Genomic DNA, 14,532 nt, shown 5'->3' with positions numbered 1-14,532 from the left:
CTTTTCTGTTGCTGTGATTAAACACTATGACCACGGGAACTTATAAAAGTGTTTTATTTAGGGCGTGCCGTTTCAAAGGGTGGGTTGTGACTACAGTGGCGGGGGAGCAGGGCAGCAGGCAGGCAGACATGGTGCTGGAGCAGTAGGTGAGAGCTCACATCCTGGTCCCAAGCAGAGGCAGAGAGAGCTAACGTGAAGTGGTGTAGACTTTTTGAAACTTCAAAGCCTACCTCCAGTGACACACCTCCTCCAAAAAGGCCACACTTCTTAATTGTTCCCAGACAGTTCCACTAACTGGGGACCAAGCATTCAAACGTTTGAGCCTATGAGGGCCATTCTCATTCAGACCTCCATAAGGGGGAAAGATGAGCTAGAAAAACCCATCCTGCCTACATAAGGATGTAGTCCAGGAGCATGTGGTAGCACTTTGTTATCTGATGTTCCAAATGGTGAAAAAGGTTGGTCTGCTGGTGGCTGACTAGAAATCACTCCTGCCAGGGCTTCCTGTCCTGTTCCCCTGGCTCATTCTCCATATTGCTTCCATGTTTGTTTTCAAAGAATGTGTTTAGCTGAGGTACTCTCCTGGGCAGGTCCTGTGTGCACCACCATTTATGAGGTCCCACTCTGATTTCACACACTTCTAGAACTCGGGCCTCCCCCAGATGCTGCAATGCAGCTGTTATCTTTTTTTGGCCCAGATATCCAGAAAACATCTCATGGACTTTGGTCAGAGCCATCCCTGGGTTTGGTTCTGTGTCCTTGTTTCTTAGATGTGTGGCCGCTCAAGTTGTATCATTGTTGTGTATAAGCCAGAAATAACGTCTTCCTCCCCTAATTGTAAATCACATGTAACAGCCTGTGAACAGACTTAGCACTGACTGAAGAGATGCTCAATGATTTACTTCTTGCTCCTTGTGCTACTAAATCAGAAGAAAATACACATTTTTAAGTTATTACAAGCCTTGAAGCATCCCAAACTCCAATTCCTTTCCCCTTTATCTCTCTAATTTTCAAGTTTTATAATAATCAGGCTTTTTGAGTAAGTCAAACCTTGTCCTATTTGGGAGTTGTTTTGGGTGTGTTTTGTTTTGTTTTCAGTATGTTTATGTGTACAGATATGTGTAATTGACTCACACTTATCAGGTAGGACTATGAATAAAGTGTACTCTGAGCATCTTGTCTCATTGATGTCTTTATGTAATTCAGATGTATGACAACCCCAACCTAAGAAAACAAACCCGTTTATTTTCCTCTGAAGGATTACAGTGCCAACAAAGAACAGCCTTTAAGAATTCAATAAACTGGAAATAATTATTTTCTACCCGTACGGAGCAGCTGCTGTCATGAAATGCAGATAGTGTGTAAGAGCTGAGAGAGTGGGTCCTTCTGATTAGTGCACTGTTCGGCGTTAAACAGTGGGTCCATCTAAGATGGGTGTCATTTAATTTTTAAAATTTTATTTTAAATTTTAATTTCTCCTTTGACTGACAGTATGTTATTCGTGCATCTCAGAAATAGGAAAGGGAACAAAATAGAGATTTCTCACTGCTCCTTCTGTGTTTTCTGCTTCCAGGAAACAGCCCGTGCTATTAGTCACCTCTGTTGGCAGTGTATTTTCTTTGAAAACTTGGATGTCTCAGTGGTAGCGATGGTAGTGCACACTCCTGAAATCCCAGGGCTTTATAGGCTGAAGCACAAATATTATCAATTCAAGACCAGACTAGACTACTCAGTAAAATCATGTCCTTTAAAAAAAAATCACTTTATAACTCCGTTCTAAGAGATAGATTATTACCACACAGAGACCATTAAGAACTTACTAAGACCCTATGCTTTGGGGGCTGGACAGATGGCTCAGTGGTTAGGAACACTGGATGCACAATGATGAGGATTCGAGTTCTTATTGCAGCACCCACAAAATGAACTGGATATGATCTTGCAGGAGCCTTTAACCCTGGAAATGGGGGGCAGGAGCAGGGGCAGCTGCTGAGGCTTCTGACTTCCAGCCTCACAGAAAACCTGAGCCCTCAGACCAGGGAGAGACTACATTTCGGGGACATAAGTGGAGAGTGATAGAAGCCATGGCGCCCTCCTGGTCTCCGCCTATGTGCACAGGCACATGCCCATACACATACATGTACACACACACATAGCTGCTCGTTTGGATTTGTGCAGTAAACATGCTGTAACCGAAGCTGTGTTAGCAGTGGGGTTTACAGAAGTGAAGTTTACAGTCTGGGTTGGTGTAGGAGTGACTCACAGTGGACACGAGAATCTTCTGTCCTACTATGCCCACAGCAGACGCCACTAACTGACACTTGCCCTTACTGCAGTCACCCTGCCTTGTCTTGGCATAGGAATGGCCTCTGGGTAGAAGTTAAGGGGCTGCCTAGTCCGCTAGATGAGAAGCATGCTGTTGTTTTAAATACTCTGGCATGGCTAGTGGTTTTAACAGAACATATATTATGATATACCACCTACTCTTGGAGGATTTCTTTAGCAAGCTCTAGGGAGATAGACTCTGTAGACTTAGAACATAGCTCAAAGTGGTGATATTGGACTGTCCCTACAAGAAACTAATTCTGATTAAGTTAGTAAAATTGACTTGTTGTATGCCTTTGTTTTAAATATGTATTTATCAGCTACTTAATAATGAATTTTAACACAGATCAAAGACAAATTTCTAATGGTTCCGTTTGAAAATTAATATAACTGTTTAATATAACTTTAGAGCTGTTGTTTTTAGATATGAATTTGGACATTGGATCTGGACATGACACATGTGGAGAAACATCTTCAGAGAGTTACAGTTCTCCGTCTAGTCCACGACATGATGGAAGAGAAAGTTTTGAAAGTGAAGAAGAAAAGGACAGAGGTTTGCTTTTAGCAGAGGGATAGAAAGAGGTGGGGGCAGATGAAACTGTTATCTCCTAAACAACCCGCTGTTGACTTAAAATTTGTTATTAAAGGTATTTAAAGACCATTCACTGCATATGAAGTCAGTAGACAGGGAAAGGGATTATAACAAAACAGGGTTGTCTTATGGATGGGGACTGGCATGGTCAGCACAGCAACCACTCAGCTCACATGGGGGCGGGTCTTGTGGGGTAGTGTTTGGGGGGACTCCACACTACATCTTTCTAGTGATGGCTGTGTTAGTGGTCTCCAAAGCTACTGTCTGTGGACTGGGGAGGAGATGGGATGAGGGTAGGGCAAGGATCTCCATTCATAAGAGATTGACCGATATCTCTTACACACCCTATGATCGCTCCAGGCCTTTAGTTAGTTTTCACCTTTCTGAGAAAGTTGATTTTGACATTTCTGCTATTCTCGTTGGAGAGACTTACCATTCTGGTCTGACAGTAAGACACCCTTGAAAAGTCTGTGTTTAATGAGGATGCTGTCCTTCAGATATGCCAACCACAACCAAAGGCTGACCTCATGACAGTGAGGGTACCATGCTGAGCGTAGTCTCAGACAGTTTTTCTGTTAAATTCTTAACACCATGGTATTTCAGCCAGATGTGGCTTCTTGCTGCACAGTTTTGAGCTTGCTGGGACCTGAGCTTCTGTGTCACTGTCATAGCATGTCAGGATACTACGACTTTTCAGACAGTTGAAGTCAGTCTTTACCTTGGGTTGTTTCACGGTCAGATCAAATGAAGCCTGCAGTGGTCAGTGCTACAGATGTGCGACCACACTGCACTTCTGCATAGTTTCCTCAAAGGAAAAAATAACCTCAGAGCTATGGGACATTGAGAGGATCTTTTTGCCTTATCTAGAGTAGACGGGCTTTCAGTATATTGTGGTGCACATTGTACTTGGTTCTGTGGAGTGTGCAGATAATTCTGTGAGTCTTGAGCAGATTTCACCTGGTTGTCGGAACTGTGGGTAACTCTGATAGCATCCCTTCTTGTTCTCAGATCTGTAGTTGATAGGCCTGTGTGGAGGACATTGCCCTTTATTCATGGTGGCTTCCCCAGAGACAAAGTCCCTCAGGGTGCTCCCAGGCACACACTGGGATGCAAAGCTTTGAGTGCACACAAAGGCCTTCAGAAGCGTGTGGCTCTGTTGTTGTAATGATGCTCAGACTTTCTGCTTTCCCAAGTCAGTACACAAACATCCTTCCCCCTGATCCCTATAGTGCTCCAAAAATCAGTTATCACTGTGCCTGAGACTAGAGGTTTGAATTCATGTGGAAATTTAACTGAGCATCTGAAAGATGGCTTCTTTTTTCTTTTTGGACTTGATTTTTGTTCTGAACTCTGCACTGATGGATAGTACACATCCAGTGCCTTGAAGAGGTTATTAATTTAGGGAGATTCTTTCTAACGTTAATAATGAGTAGTATAATAATTTATGTTAGGGGCCATATTTGATAAAACCATTCACTCATTAATTCGGCTCCCCTCTAATATAAATTGAGACAATTCAGTTAATAATACTTGATATTCTGTGTCAAGTGGGTTCTGTTTAGCTTTTCTGTAGGAAGGTTAATTAATTGTTTCAAGGATGTTTAGCATTGCTAGCTACATGTAACCAGTTCTTGACTTAATGAACACTAAGTCCCAAGTGTAATCCTGCTTAATTCACGAGCAAAAAGATTTTTACAGTTAGTGCTCCGTCTAACTGATAAGCTGTGCAGACTGCAGTGCAGTATTTACCATGTGTAAACACTGCACCAGGTAGTGCCTTGGCTCCTCTCTGCCCTGTCTGGGAGCTGGAGTGACTTGTGTGTGTACTGTGGTGTGCTACAGGAGTACATAGGTGAAGCACAGTGTTGTGTCTCTGTGTAGTTGTGGAGAAATGGTGGTGTTTTCTTTCTTATCCGCCTTTTGTGTTCCGGAATATTCATTGTAGGACTAATACAAGTAGCTTTAAATGCTCCCTATTGAATAGATAGTAGCACAAGTACATAGTCCATTTCCTACCTTAAGCATTTGAGTTAAATATTGTTCTGATCATACTCTTTAAATTGAATCATTCATGAGATAAATTTAAAATCGAGTTTTTGATGGTACAGAATTAAGTAGATTACCTAAAATTGTTGTTTAATGCTTTTCTCAGCAGTCAAGTAGTAGTGCATGCATATCTCTTATGTCTCACACTCCAGTGACCTTTGTTGTTGTTTTTAGAGATTAAAGCATACTGAAAGCTCGGGCAGTTGAAAATTGTGACAGAGCAAAACATAGCAGACTTGAATTAATTTTAGATAGACTGAAATTTTAGTGCTAGTAAGAAAAGTAGGAATTTAGCCTGGGTTAATCCACGTTTGCTGTTTTCTTTAGATACTGACAGCAATTCTGAAGATTCTGGGAGCCCATCAGCAGCCAGGTTTACAGATTATGGCTCTGTCCACCAGACTGTCACTGTCAAGCCACCTGTTCAGATTGTCTCCCTGGGGACCGAGAATGGAAGCCTTTTAGAAGCCCCGCTGTCCTCACACAAGTATCCACATATTCCCTTTATGCCAACTCTACACTGTGTCATGCACAATGGTGCCCAGAAGTCAGAAGTTGTCATTCCTTCACCCAAATCTGCAGATGGCAAAGCAATAGGGATGCTTGTTCCTAACCCTATGGCGATTTCTACAGTGATGGAGCCCACAAATTCAAGCCCTGTTGGAATCCTGGGCCCCACAGCTTCTGGAGAATCAGAGAAACACCTGGAATTGTTGGCTTCCCCTTTACCTATCCCATCCTCCTTCCTTCCACACAGTAGTACTCCTGCTTTGCAGCTAACATTGCAGAGACTAAAATTGCCACCACCACAGGGATCATCTGAGAGTTGCGCAGTTAATATTCCACAACAGCCAAGCGGAAGTCTGAGCATTGGATCACCAAACACTGCCTTTATTCCTGTCCATAACCCAGGTAGTTTCCCAGGATCTCCTGTGGCTACCACGGACCCCATCACAAAATCTGCATCCCAACTGGTAGGACTAAATCAAATGGTGCCTCAGATTGAGGGAAACCCAGGAACAGTCCCTCAGCCTACCAATGTGAAGGTAGTTCTTCCAGCGGCTGGCCTCTCAGCTGCACAGCCACCAGCTTCCTACACCTTTCCAGGCTCACCCCTTGCTGCCAGTGTGCTACCCACCCAGAATTCCAGTGTGCTCAACACAGCCACTTCTGCCCAGCCAACAAGTGCAGGCATCAGTCAAGCCCAGTCCACAGTTCCTCCTGCTGTTCCTACCCACACCCCGGGCCCTGCCCCAAGCCCCAGCCCTGCCTTGACACACAGCACTGCTCAGAGCGATAGCACATCTTACATCAATGCTGTGGGGAACACGAACGCTAATGGGACCCTAGTGCCACCACAGCAGATGGGCTCAGGTCCTTGTGGTTCGTGTGGGCGAAGGTGCAGCTGTGGGACCAATGGAAACCTTCAGCTAAGTAGTTACTATTATCCCAATCCGATGCCTGGACCAGTGTACCGAGTCCCATCATTCTTTACTCTGCCATCCATTTGCAATGGCAGCTACCTCAACCAAGCACATCAGAGCAATGGGAACCAACTTCCTTTTTTTCTGCCTCAGACTCCATATGCAAATGGACTGGTGCATGACCCAGTCATGGGGAGCCAAGCCAACTATGGCATGCAGCAGATGGCAGGATTTGGGAGATTGTACCCTGTATATCCAGCACCTAATGTAGTTGCCAACACCAGTGGTTCTGGGCCCAAGAAGAATGGGAATGTCTCATGTTACAATTGTGGTGTGAGCGGACATTATGCACAGGACTGTAAGCAGTCATCCATGGAGGCCAGTCAACAAGGTAATCACACTAACTCCCAGAGGACTTGTTTCTGAGGTCCCCCCGTTTCTTCTTCCTTCTTGATTATGTGATTCTGTCTTAGCAGAAAGATCCGTTTGTGTGTTTGTTTACAGAGGTTGTATTTTCAGTGACAAATCACAGTGCAACCAGAGAAACTCTAGTGTAGATCCACGTAGCACAACAAAGGTCAGAGGAAGTTTAGTTTGTCACTAAGGAATAAACGCCAGAGGCACTTTTCAAGGGTTCAAGGGATATCATGGAAATCTAAATTCTAAAATGTTAAGTCCCTTGCTTGCAATGCTGTATTTTAAGAGTTATAATCCTCTTTCACAGAGGAAGCAAAGTTTTCAAATATTGAAAACGAGATGTAAGCTGGTTATCAGGCATAAAACGTTTTTAGTCTGATTAGAGTCAACCAGCTGCCCTTTAGTTCAGTACACAGAAGAGAAGAAATTCCAAGAGTCCATTGAATTTTTACAGGAACAAAATAATTTGAACACCAGTTTAGGAGTTAGGAAACAAGAGTGAAGTTGAGAAGTGCTAACTCCAGAAAGAAGAGCTTAACTAGGTGTGGGTGTGGGCCAGCTTTGTCACTGTGCCAGATGTTACCCAGGAAAGGTCGTCTTGAATCAGGAAACTATTAGGCATCCTCAAAGGAAAATCCAGTTCAACAGCTTCAGGTTATCCTTGAAGCACAGGCTGGCCATTGCTTTTGGGAGAGTACTTTACTTGCCATTTTGGACCAGAGTTAGTGCTGAGGAAGGAAGGGCCTTTGAAAGCATGCCCATTTGCAGTCTTGTGTAGTGGTTTGTGATGTGCAGTCATGAGCGGTGACTTAGCCATCTGTCTTTCCTGTTTTAGGCACTTACAGACTGAGATACGCACCTCCCCTCCCCCCTTCTAATGATACGTTGGATTCTGCAGACTGAACGAGTAAAGCTTGCCTACTTAATGCATTCAAGTGTGGGGAGTCATGGGGTGTGGAGGGGAGGAAAGGAAAGGTATTTTGTTTCTTTGTACATTTCCTAAATTTCTATGCAGTTGAGCGTTTTCATTTCTCTTGTACCAGTGTCCAAAATAAGAAAGAATGCGATGCTCCTGAGCCTCTGGTCCCCTGGTTCCACAGCAGGCTTGTATGATACGTGTAACTTAAATTTCAGACAGACTCTCGAACAAACAATATTGATGTGTGCTTTTTTACACTGAATACTTGCTGTGTGCAATGTTTACTGAATCTTTAGACTGTGTGTTGACCTTATTTGTTCTCACGACACTGGTGACAGTTGTATGGTTTGGAAAAAAGCTGTGCTGCTTGTGGCTTGCTCACTCGGACCCTGTTCCCGGCCTGCTGCGGGAGTGCTCAGCAGTGTCCTTGCCGCACTCTGTAACCTGCTCTGTGTACGAAATGAACCAAGGGCAACGTGTTTCACCATACGTGGAGAAGTCAGATTCCCAAGATGTGTATATATGTCACACAAACCTCACGCAAATACATACACGCAGCACTTGTCCACATAACATGAAAACAAGTGGGAGAGAGGAAGTCAGCCTGCGAGAAGCCGAGAATGTGACCTGGACAAACCTTGTTTCCTTGAGAGGAGAGAACTTTTCCTTCCAGCAGACTCTTGTAGCCTGTTGCTTCAGAGACACGGTGAACACACTGGTGTGAATGCTGTTCTCTGTACGCGTGTGTCTGTGACGACAGTCAGCAGCCAGTTTACTTGTTGTCTACCACCTTGACCTGATCAGACACTACCTGAGTGAAGATGTCATCTTCTGCCGCAGCAGCTGTCACAGTGTTACACCTTGTTTCCATGTGTGTGGTTTGTCGCAGCTGAACCGAAGCTCTGGGTTTCTACAAAAGTCAGGTGTCTGTCTGCTCCCTAACCATAAGCCAGTCACTTTCCTGACCGTTGACCACTATGCTTGACTATAATGTGAGACTGAGTGTGTTGAGATGGTCTTAATCATGTCAGTGTTGTGTCACTAAGTTTAATGCTGCTGTTTTTCTGTTTTTTAACTTTTTTAAAAAGCCAATCTATGTACTAAATTGCTTCCAGGTAATTGTTTGATTTCCTGAAGTGCACTGAGGTTATCTGGGAGATTGGATGTATCTTCAGTGACTGCTACTGTCAAGAGCAGTGAGAAAGTACCACCACATAGTCATAAGCTTAAAGGGTAAGAGGTTTCCATTCCTCGGTAAAGAGGAGAAAGGATTGGCTGGTGTAATGGGGAATGCAGTCGGGCTGTGGCAGAGGCACTGAAATGTTTGGTCTGGGTTTGGAAGCCTGACATTGTGAGACAAAGGAAAAAAAAAAAAACTTGAAGAAAAAGAAGCTAGTTCAACACTTCAGAAGTAGCATTTATATTTATAGCACCAATGTACATTCTGAAACTTTCAGGGGGAGGCGCTATGGAGGCGCTATGGGGAGAGAAGTGGGGAGTGTGACCGGGTAGATGAAAGCTTTAATTTAGAAAGAAAAAGTTCAAGTAAAGGAAATTATTTTGATTAAATATATTTTATTTGATCTGGGTATTTTTGGACCACATTATTAACTTGTTAAGCTGCAGTTGAGTTGTTCAGGGGAGAGTAAGCCTTGTGTAGGTCGTTGTGCTCACTTGCTGGGTGTACTTTACGGGCTTGTTTTATGGTTTCAGATACTGTACTGTACACAGGAGGTGTGCCACCTCCTCCTCTTCATTTGTATGTCTACCGTATACTTTGATATTTGAGATGTGTACTGGAAAGGCCACTTATATTTCTAGGACAGATTGGATTTTATGCAACCTTTTTCCTTGAATTAACAGCAATAAAAAAAATGAAAACAGCTTAAGAATTGTGCCTTATTGCAAGTTTTATAAACTTGGAAGTGATTTTCATGGTAATTTGTCTTTTAAAGAATCAGTTCCTTTCCCTCCTCACATAGACAGTGTCTCCCAGCGTAACTTGCCGCCTGGATGTTCCTCAGTCTTTCCCTGGTGCAGGTCAGCAGTGCAGCCTCCAAAGGAAGGGAACACTATGTCATGGCCATCTTCGTAAACAGGGTGAAGCCCGTCTCCCGAGAAACTAGATCTGCTTTAGGATCCCCCTTAATCACAGCACAAAGGACCCAATTTTTCCGTTTTGTTGATTTTTTTTCTTTTTTGTCTGTGGGAGGCACACAACTATCATAGCTCAGTATTGAGTTTTTTTCTTGTTGTTTGTTCTTCTATAATCCAGTTTAAGTCAAAGTCTTAAAGCCATCAGACATTTCTAACACGTTGGAGACCAGTGTGCCCGCTGTGCTGACAAGATTTTTCTGAAGTGCCTCTACCCCCGGTATTCAGCGTGGGCAGGAGACTGTGAAGGGTATTAGACTATTGCCTGGCCACATGTGTGTTTGGTTGTTCATAGAGCACTATGTTAGTTACTGTACTACTGTCATGATAAAACACATGGCCAAGGCAACCTATAGAAGAAAAACTTCTTTGAACTTAATGATTCCACAGAGTTAGAATCCATAATGGTGGAGCCTTGAAGGTGTGGAGGCCAGAACAGGATGTGATGCTGAGGGCTGTCTTCAACTGCAAGCGGGAAGTAGAGCAAACTGGGAGTGGCAGGAGGCTTTGAACTCCCACAGCCTGCCTCCAGTGACGCACTTCTCCACCGAAGCCTCCCAGACTGTCACTAGTCACCAGTGCCTGAGACTGGAGGATATTATCATTCAAGCCACAACAGGCACCAGCTTCCCTCCCAGGAGGGATGAACTTTTGCATTAACCAGCCTCCCACTGCTCTCACCCTTCACCCACCAGTCCATCTGCTTGTGCTCTTCTTGACCTGTCTGAAAGGGAGTCTTCTCACACAGCCCGCTGGGCCTAGCTCTGCTCATGTGGTTTGGGGCCCATGCTGCACTCCTGACACTCATTTTCACACCTTGAAATAGTCTCAAAAGGATGAGTATTGATAAATGGATCCATTGTTCTGTCGATGGACATCCCGGTGGCTTCTCTTTTTCTTTTCAACTTAAGTCAGTGATTGATGCCAGGAACACTGATTTGTGCTGCCCTGGTTTGTGTGTCAGAGCTTGTCAGAGCATCTAACTAGGCGGGCAGTCATACCGTTACATGCAGATACATTGGCTTTCCAAGATTCTCCATAGCTCCTTCCAAGTGATACGCTCCTGCTGTGCACTAAGGGCTCCTGAAATGCTATCCTGACTGTCTCCCAAGATGCTGTCACAGGACGTGACTCCAGAGGGGTTTTGTAGGCCTTTGGGAGAGGTGAGTTGAGCCCAGATTCATGACTGCATGGGGAACAGGAAGCATGTGACAGAAAATTAGACAAATGGCTGTGGTGTGGGTCAGGAAAGAAGGAGCCCAACATTAGTGGTAAAGGGTGTTGTAACAAGGAGGGTAGGTGTGCCCACAGTAGAATGGGGTGAGAACAGGAGTGGACTGAAGTTGGAAGTCACCAGGTTTTAAACAGGAAAAACATTGCCTCTGGTGTCTGAGAAAACTGCTCAGTGGTTAAAGAAAGCCTGGAAGCTCAGAGTTTGGTCAGAGGGGCTAGACATTTTACGGCTAAGTCATTGCCGTAAAAACCAACTTAGTCCAAGGAGAAGGGAGGTATGAAGTGAGATGTTTTCTTTTAAACGGTGTTCAGAGGATCATGTGAAGAAAGAGAAGGATCTGTGTAATAGCACTGAGGGCCTCAGGCAGTGACTTTTCTATCAACAGGAGGAAGAGGACCTAGAAACCTGTCGGAAGAGCTGGTTGTCTGCCCCATGTGCCAACAAAATTTACCTACCTTGAAGAGTTTGTCTAGTTGGAAACCTCCCAGTTAATGGTAGATATGCACAGTTTTACATAGCCAAGGTGTATGTCTGTTATTCCGTCATTACTCCATAAAATAAGTCTGCTTAGTAGGTGAATTTAACATGTAATTTTTTATATACTAAAAATATACTTTTTTTTTTTTTAAAAGGTTCCAGCTTTTAAAAGACTTCAAGTTTTAATAGCATCTGTTACTCAAGAGCCACATCCACTCAAGCTTGGGAGACTTCTTTACTCAGTTCTGTATGCTTATGACAGCATTCTAAGGCCGAGGCAATGAAGCACATAGAAGCACGCTTCTACAAAAATCCAACCCCATAACCCTCGGGAATTTCTTCTCAAGATAATGCAAATGCGTGTACACATACAGCACACCCATTCATTTTCAGAACAGTGGTTGAGACACGAGATGGGATAAAATGAACTCTGACTGGAAATGTGGACCTGCATCTGTCTTCCTTCTCTTCGGGGAGCAAGGACAGCCACAATGAGGAGGGTTCTGGTGTCCCCGAGGAGCTGCAGCCGTGACCAGGGGACCCTGAGTGAAGAGCTGTGCTATTGACTTTCACTGGGAACTCGGCAGAGACAGCCGGCTGTGCTAGCCAGCCCATCCTTTCTTGTCTGGCTTCATTACTGGTTTGCATAGCTTGGATTCCTAAAGTCACTTTAACACCAGTACTTTGGTTGTTACTGTGTATAAATCACAGCTACTGTGCCTATTCATGTAGAAGTAATTTTTTGCCAAATCTCAGAAGTGTATAGTTCCCCCAATGCCACCCTATTGAAAATGTCACGCCTGGCTCAAGGTGTGTGGACGGACAAGTATATCAGCTCTTCTGTGAAGTGCTGAATGCCCAGCACCCGGGTTCCAAAGGCCCGCCCTTTCCTCCAAGTCACAGGCCCAGCCACTGCCCATTGTCACCAGAAGCTCTTCATCCCCAAATGCTGTTGCAGCGTTTGTCGTGTGGGGTGGGAGGTAGGTGGGGTAGGGGTGCAGGGGGACGGGAGGTTGAGGTAGGGTGCACTGGACTCAAGGTGCTTCATTGGTTTTCCTCTTGGAGCTCCAATTCAGAGCCACTGTGAAGGGGGGTCCCAGCACCACTCGCCAGGAAAAAATACTCGTTGGAAAGCAGTGCCACCTGGTGGGAGACAAAAACAGTGCAAGCATGTCGTTTCCTACTGACCTAATTGGTAGAAAATTGTAATCGCATCTGGCCATAAAGTGATTGGAGGTGGTGCCTCTGAGTGGAGTGTGTGTCAAGGCTTGGCTGGCAGTGATGTTTCCCTCTCCAGTGCTTACTCTGTACTAGCTCTGAGAGGAGTGCCATCTTCCTATTTTAAGGGTTGGGAATTGGAGCTTCAGGGACGTGAAGTGCCACAAACACATCAGTGATTAAGGCCGGGCCTCTACTTCAGTGTTCACCCCTGCACCATCGCCCACCCCCACTGCAACACTGAACTGAAACAAAATGGTATGTATCTGTAGGGTGCTTCCTGTAAGAGGCCCGGGCCTGGTGGTAGGCATGCCACACAGGCCATGTCCCAGTCAAGCCGGGTCTGTTCTCTTGTGCTGAAGGGTTGGAGGACATGGGATGGGGAAACATGTCCACAAATAGGAGCCTTAGAATCTTGACAACCAGGCTTTAAGCATTTGTATTTGTATTAAGTTGCTGCAACGGCAAGCCTTACCCATAAGTGAAGGTTTTAAATGTCCACGGAGCTCCACTAGCAGAGGACTGCTTAACTTTACAAAGGTTTCGATTGTCCTGTGTGTTGTGGGATACTTGATCGCACTGTGAAACTCTCTGAGACTTAATAAATGAACCTTGGATCGGGATGGAGCCAGTGACTACTTGACAAAGAACTAGCCATAGAGAAGCCAGGAGTGTAGATAGAGAAGACACACAGGAAGGAGTAGAGAGGGACTTGGAGATTCGAGGATTTGGGAGGACAGAGATGTTCTCTTGCTGGGCCTCCGGCTGAAAAGGAAAGTCAGCTGGCTGTTTCTCAGCTTCTCTGATCTAACAGGTTTTCTTTCCAGCATCTGAATTCTGAGTCTTTATTGGTAGATAGAACCGTAGAGACTTAGTTAAAACTGCATTTGGTGGCCATGACAGGGCTGGCACCAGCAAGACGGGGCTGCAGACAGTAGTTAAAACATCAGTGGATGCAGGTGTAGCCACTAAGCTGCAAACAATACCTGTGCATCTTGAGCATTAAGTGACTATTCCGTTAAGAATTGTAAACGTGAGGTCAGCTATAACGACACCCTTGCAATCCCAGCACTCGAGGAAGCGGGGACAGGATCTGGTTCAAGACCAGCCTGGTTTACATAATGGTCCCAAGCCAGCCAGAGCTACATAGCAAGACCATTTCGAAGAAGCCAAACGTTTAAAAGTGAAGTAGTGGTACAAGCAGGAAGAGCAAGTGGCCGTCATGTCACCAGGTACCTATAGATGGTCTCCCAAGCCATCTGAAGCCCCAGGAATGGTGATGGCAATCACTCCACCCCACCCCCAAAGGCCTGCCAAATGGCAAGAGTGCCACCAGGTGACCTACTGCTGTAACTACAGTTACCCAATACTCATTCTTGCTGGCATCCTGGAGCTATGGAACTTAACTGTGCCCTAAATACAGACACAAAATCAGCTGTGCCAGAGGCGGTGCCAGTCCTGGCTTTGTTCTGAGTGCCCACCCATGCCACATTTGACCCTGTCAGGCTGATTGACAGAATGACAAATGGGAGTGGCGGCACTCACTCAAGCACTCAATTTCTGACACATTGTAGACTCCTAGTCTGAACTCACAATACCTGGATGCTCAGTATAGGTCGGATGTCAGTCTCACAGCAACACTTCCAGGTAGGAACTGTGCTTCCGTTTTATGGACATGGACTCTGCTGTGGGATGTTCTGTATGGCAAATGTGTTGCTAATTAGTCAAT

At 45.0% G+C, this 14,532-nt stretch overlaps 1 protein-coding gene across 11 annotated transcripts in view; it reads left to right on the top strand.

Moving 5' to 3' along the window:
• Window positions 1-13,426, top strand: part of Zcchc2 (zinc finger CCHC-type containing 2) — a 50,672-nt gene extending 37,246 nt beyond the window's left edge. For 6 of the 11 annotated variants that reach the window (XM_052736478.1, XM_052736474.1, XM_052736476.1 and 3 more), the window contains 4 exons: window positions 2,732-2,875; window positions 5,288-6,775; window positions 7,637-11,602; window positions 11,741-13,426. In XM_052736478.1, the coding sequence (XP_052592438.1) occupies window positions 2,732-2,875; window positions 5,288-6,775; window positions 7,637-7,704 (1,700 nt within the window). In that variant the 3' untranslated portion in view covers window positions 7,705-11,602; window positions 11,741-13,426. Of the gene's footprint in view, window positions 1-2,731; window positions 2,876-5,287; window positions 6,776-7,636; window positions 11,632-11,740 lie in introns of all 11 variants that reach the window. The other 5 variants (XM_052736473.1, XM_052736472.1, XM_052736470.1 and 2 more) reach the window with 4 other exon arrangements.
• The last annotated feature ends 1,106 nt before the right edge of the window (window positions 13,427-14,532 follow it).

The sequence above is a fragment of the Peromyscus californicus genome, unplaced genomic scaffold, assembly GCF_007827085.1.
Source record: "Peromyscus californicus insignis strain IS unplaced genomic scaffold, ASM782708v3 Scaffold_14__1_contigs__length_90479793_seg_1, whole genome shotgun sequence".
Classification (NCBI taxonomy): domain Eukaryota; kingdom Metazoa; phylum Chordata; class Mammalia; order Rodentia; family Cricetidae; genus Peromyscus; species Peromyscus californicus.
The sequence above is the reverse complement of the archived record's forward strand: the minus strand, read 5'-3'. Positions and strand labels throughout refer to the sequence as shown.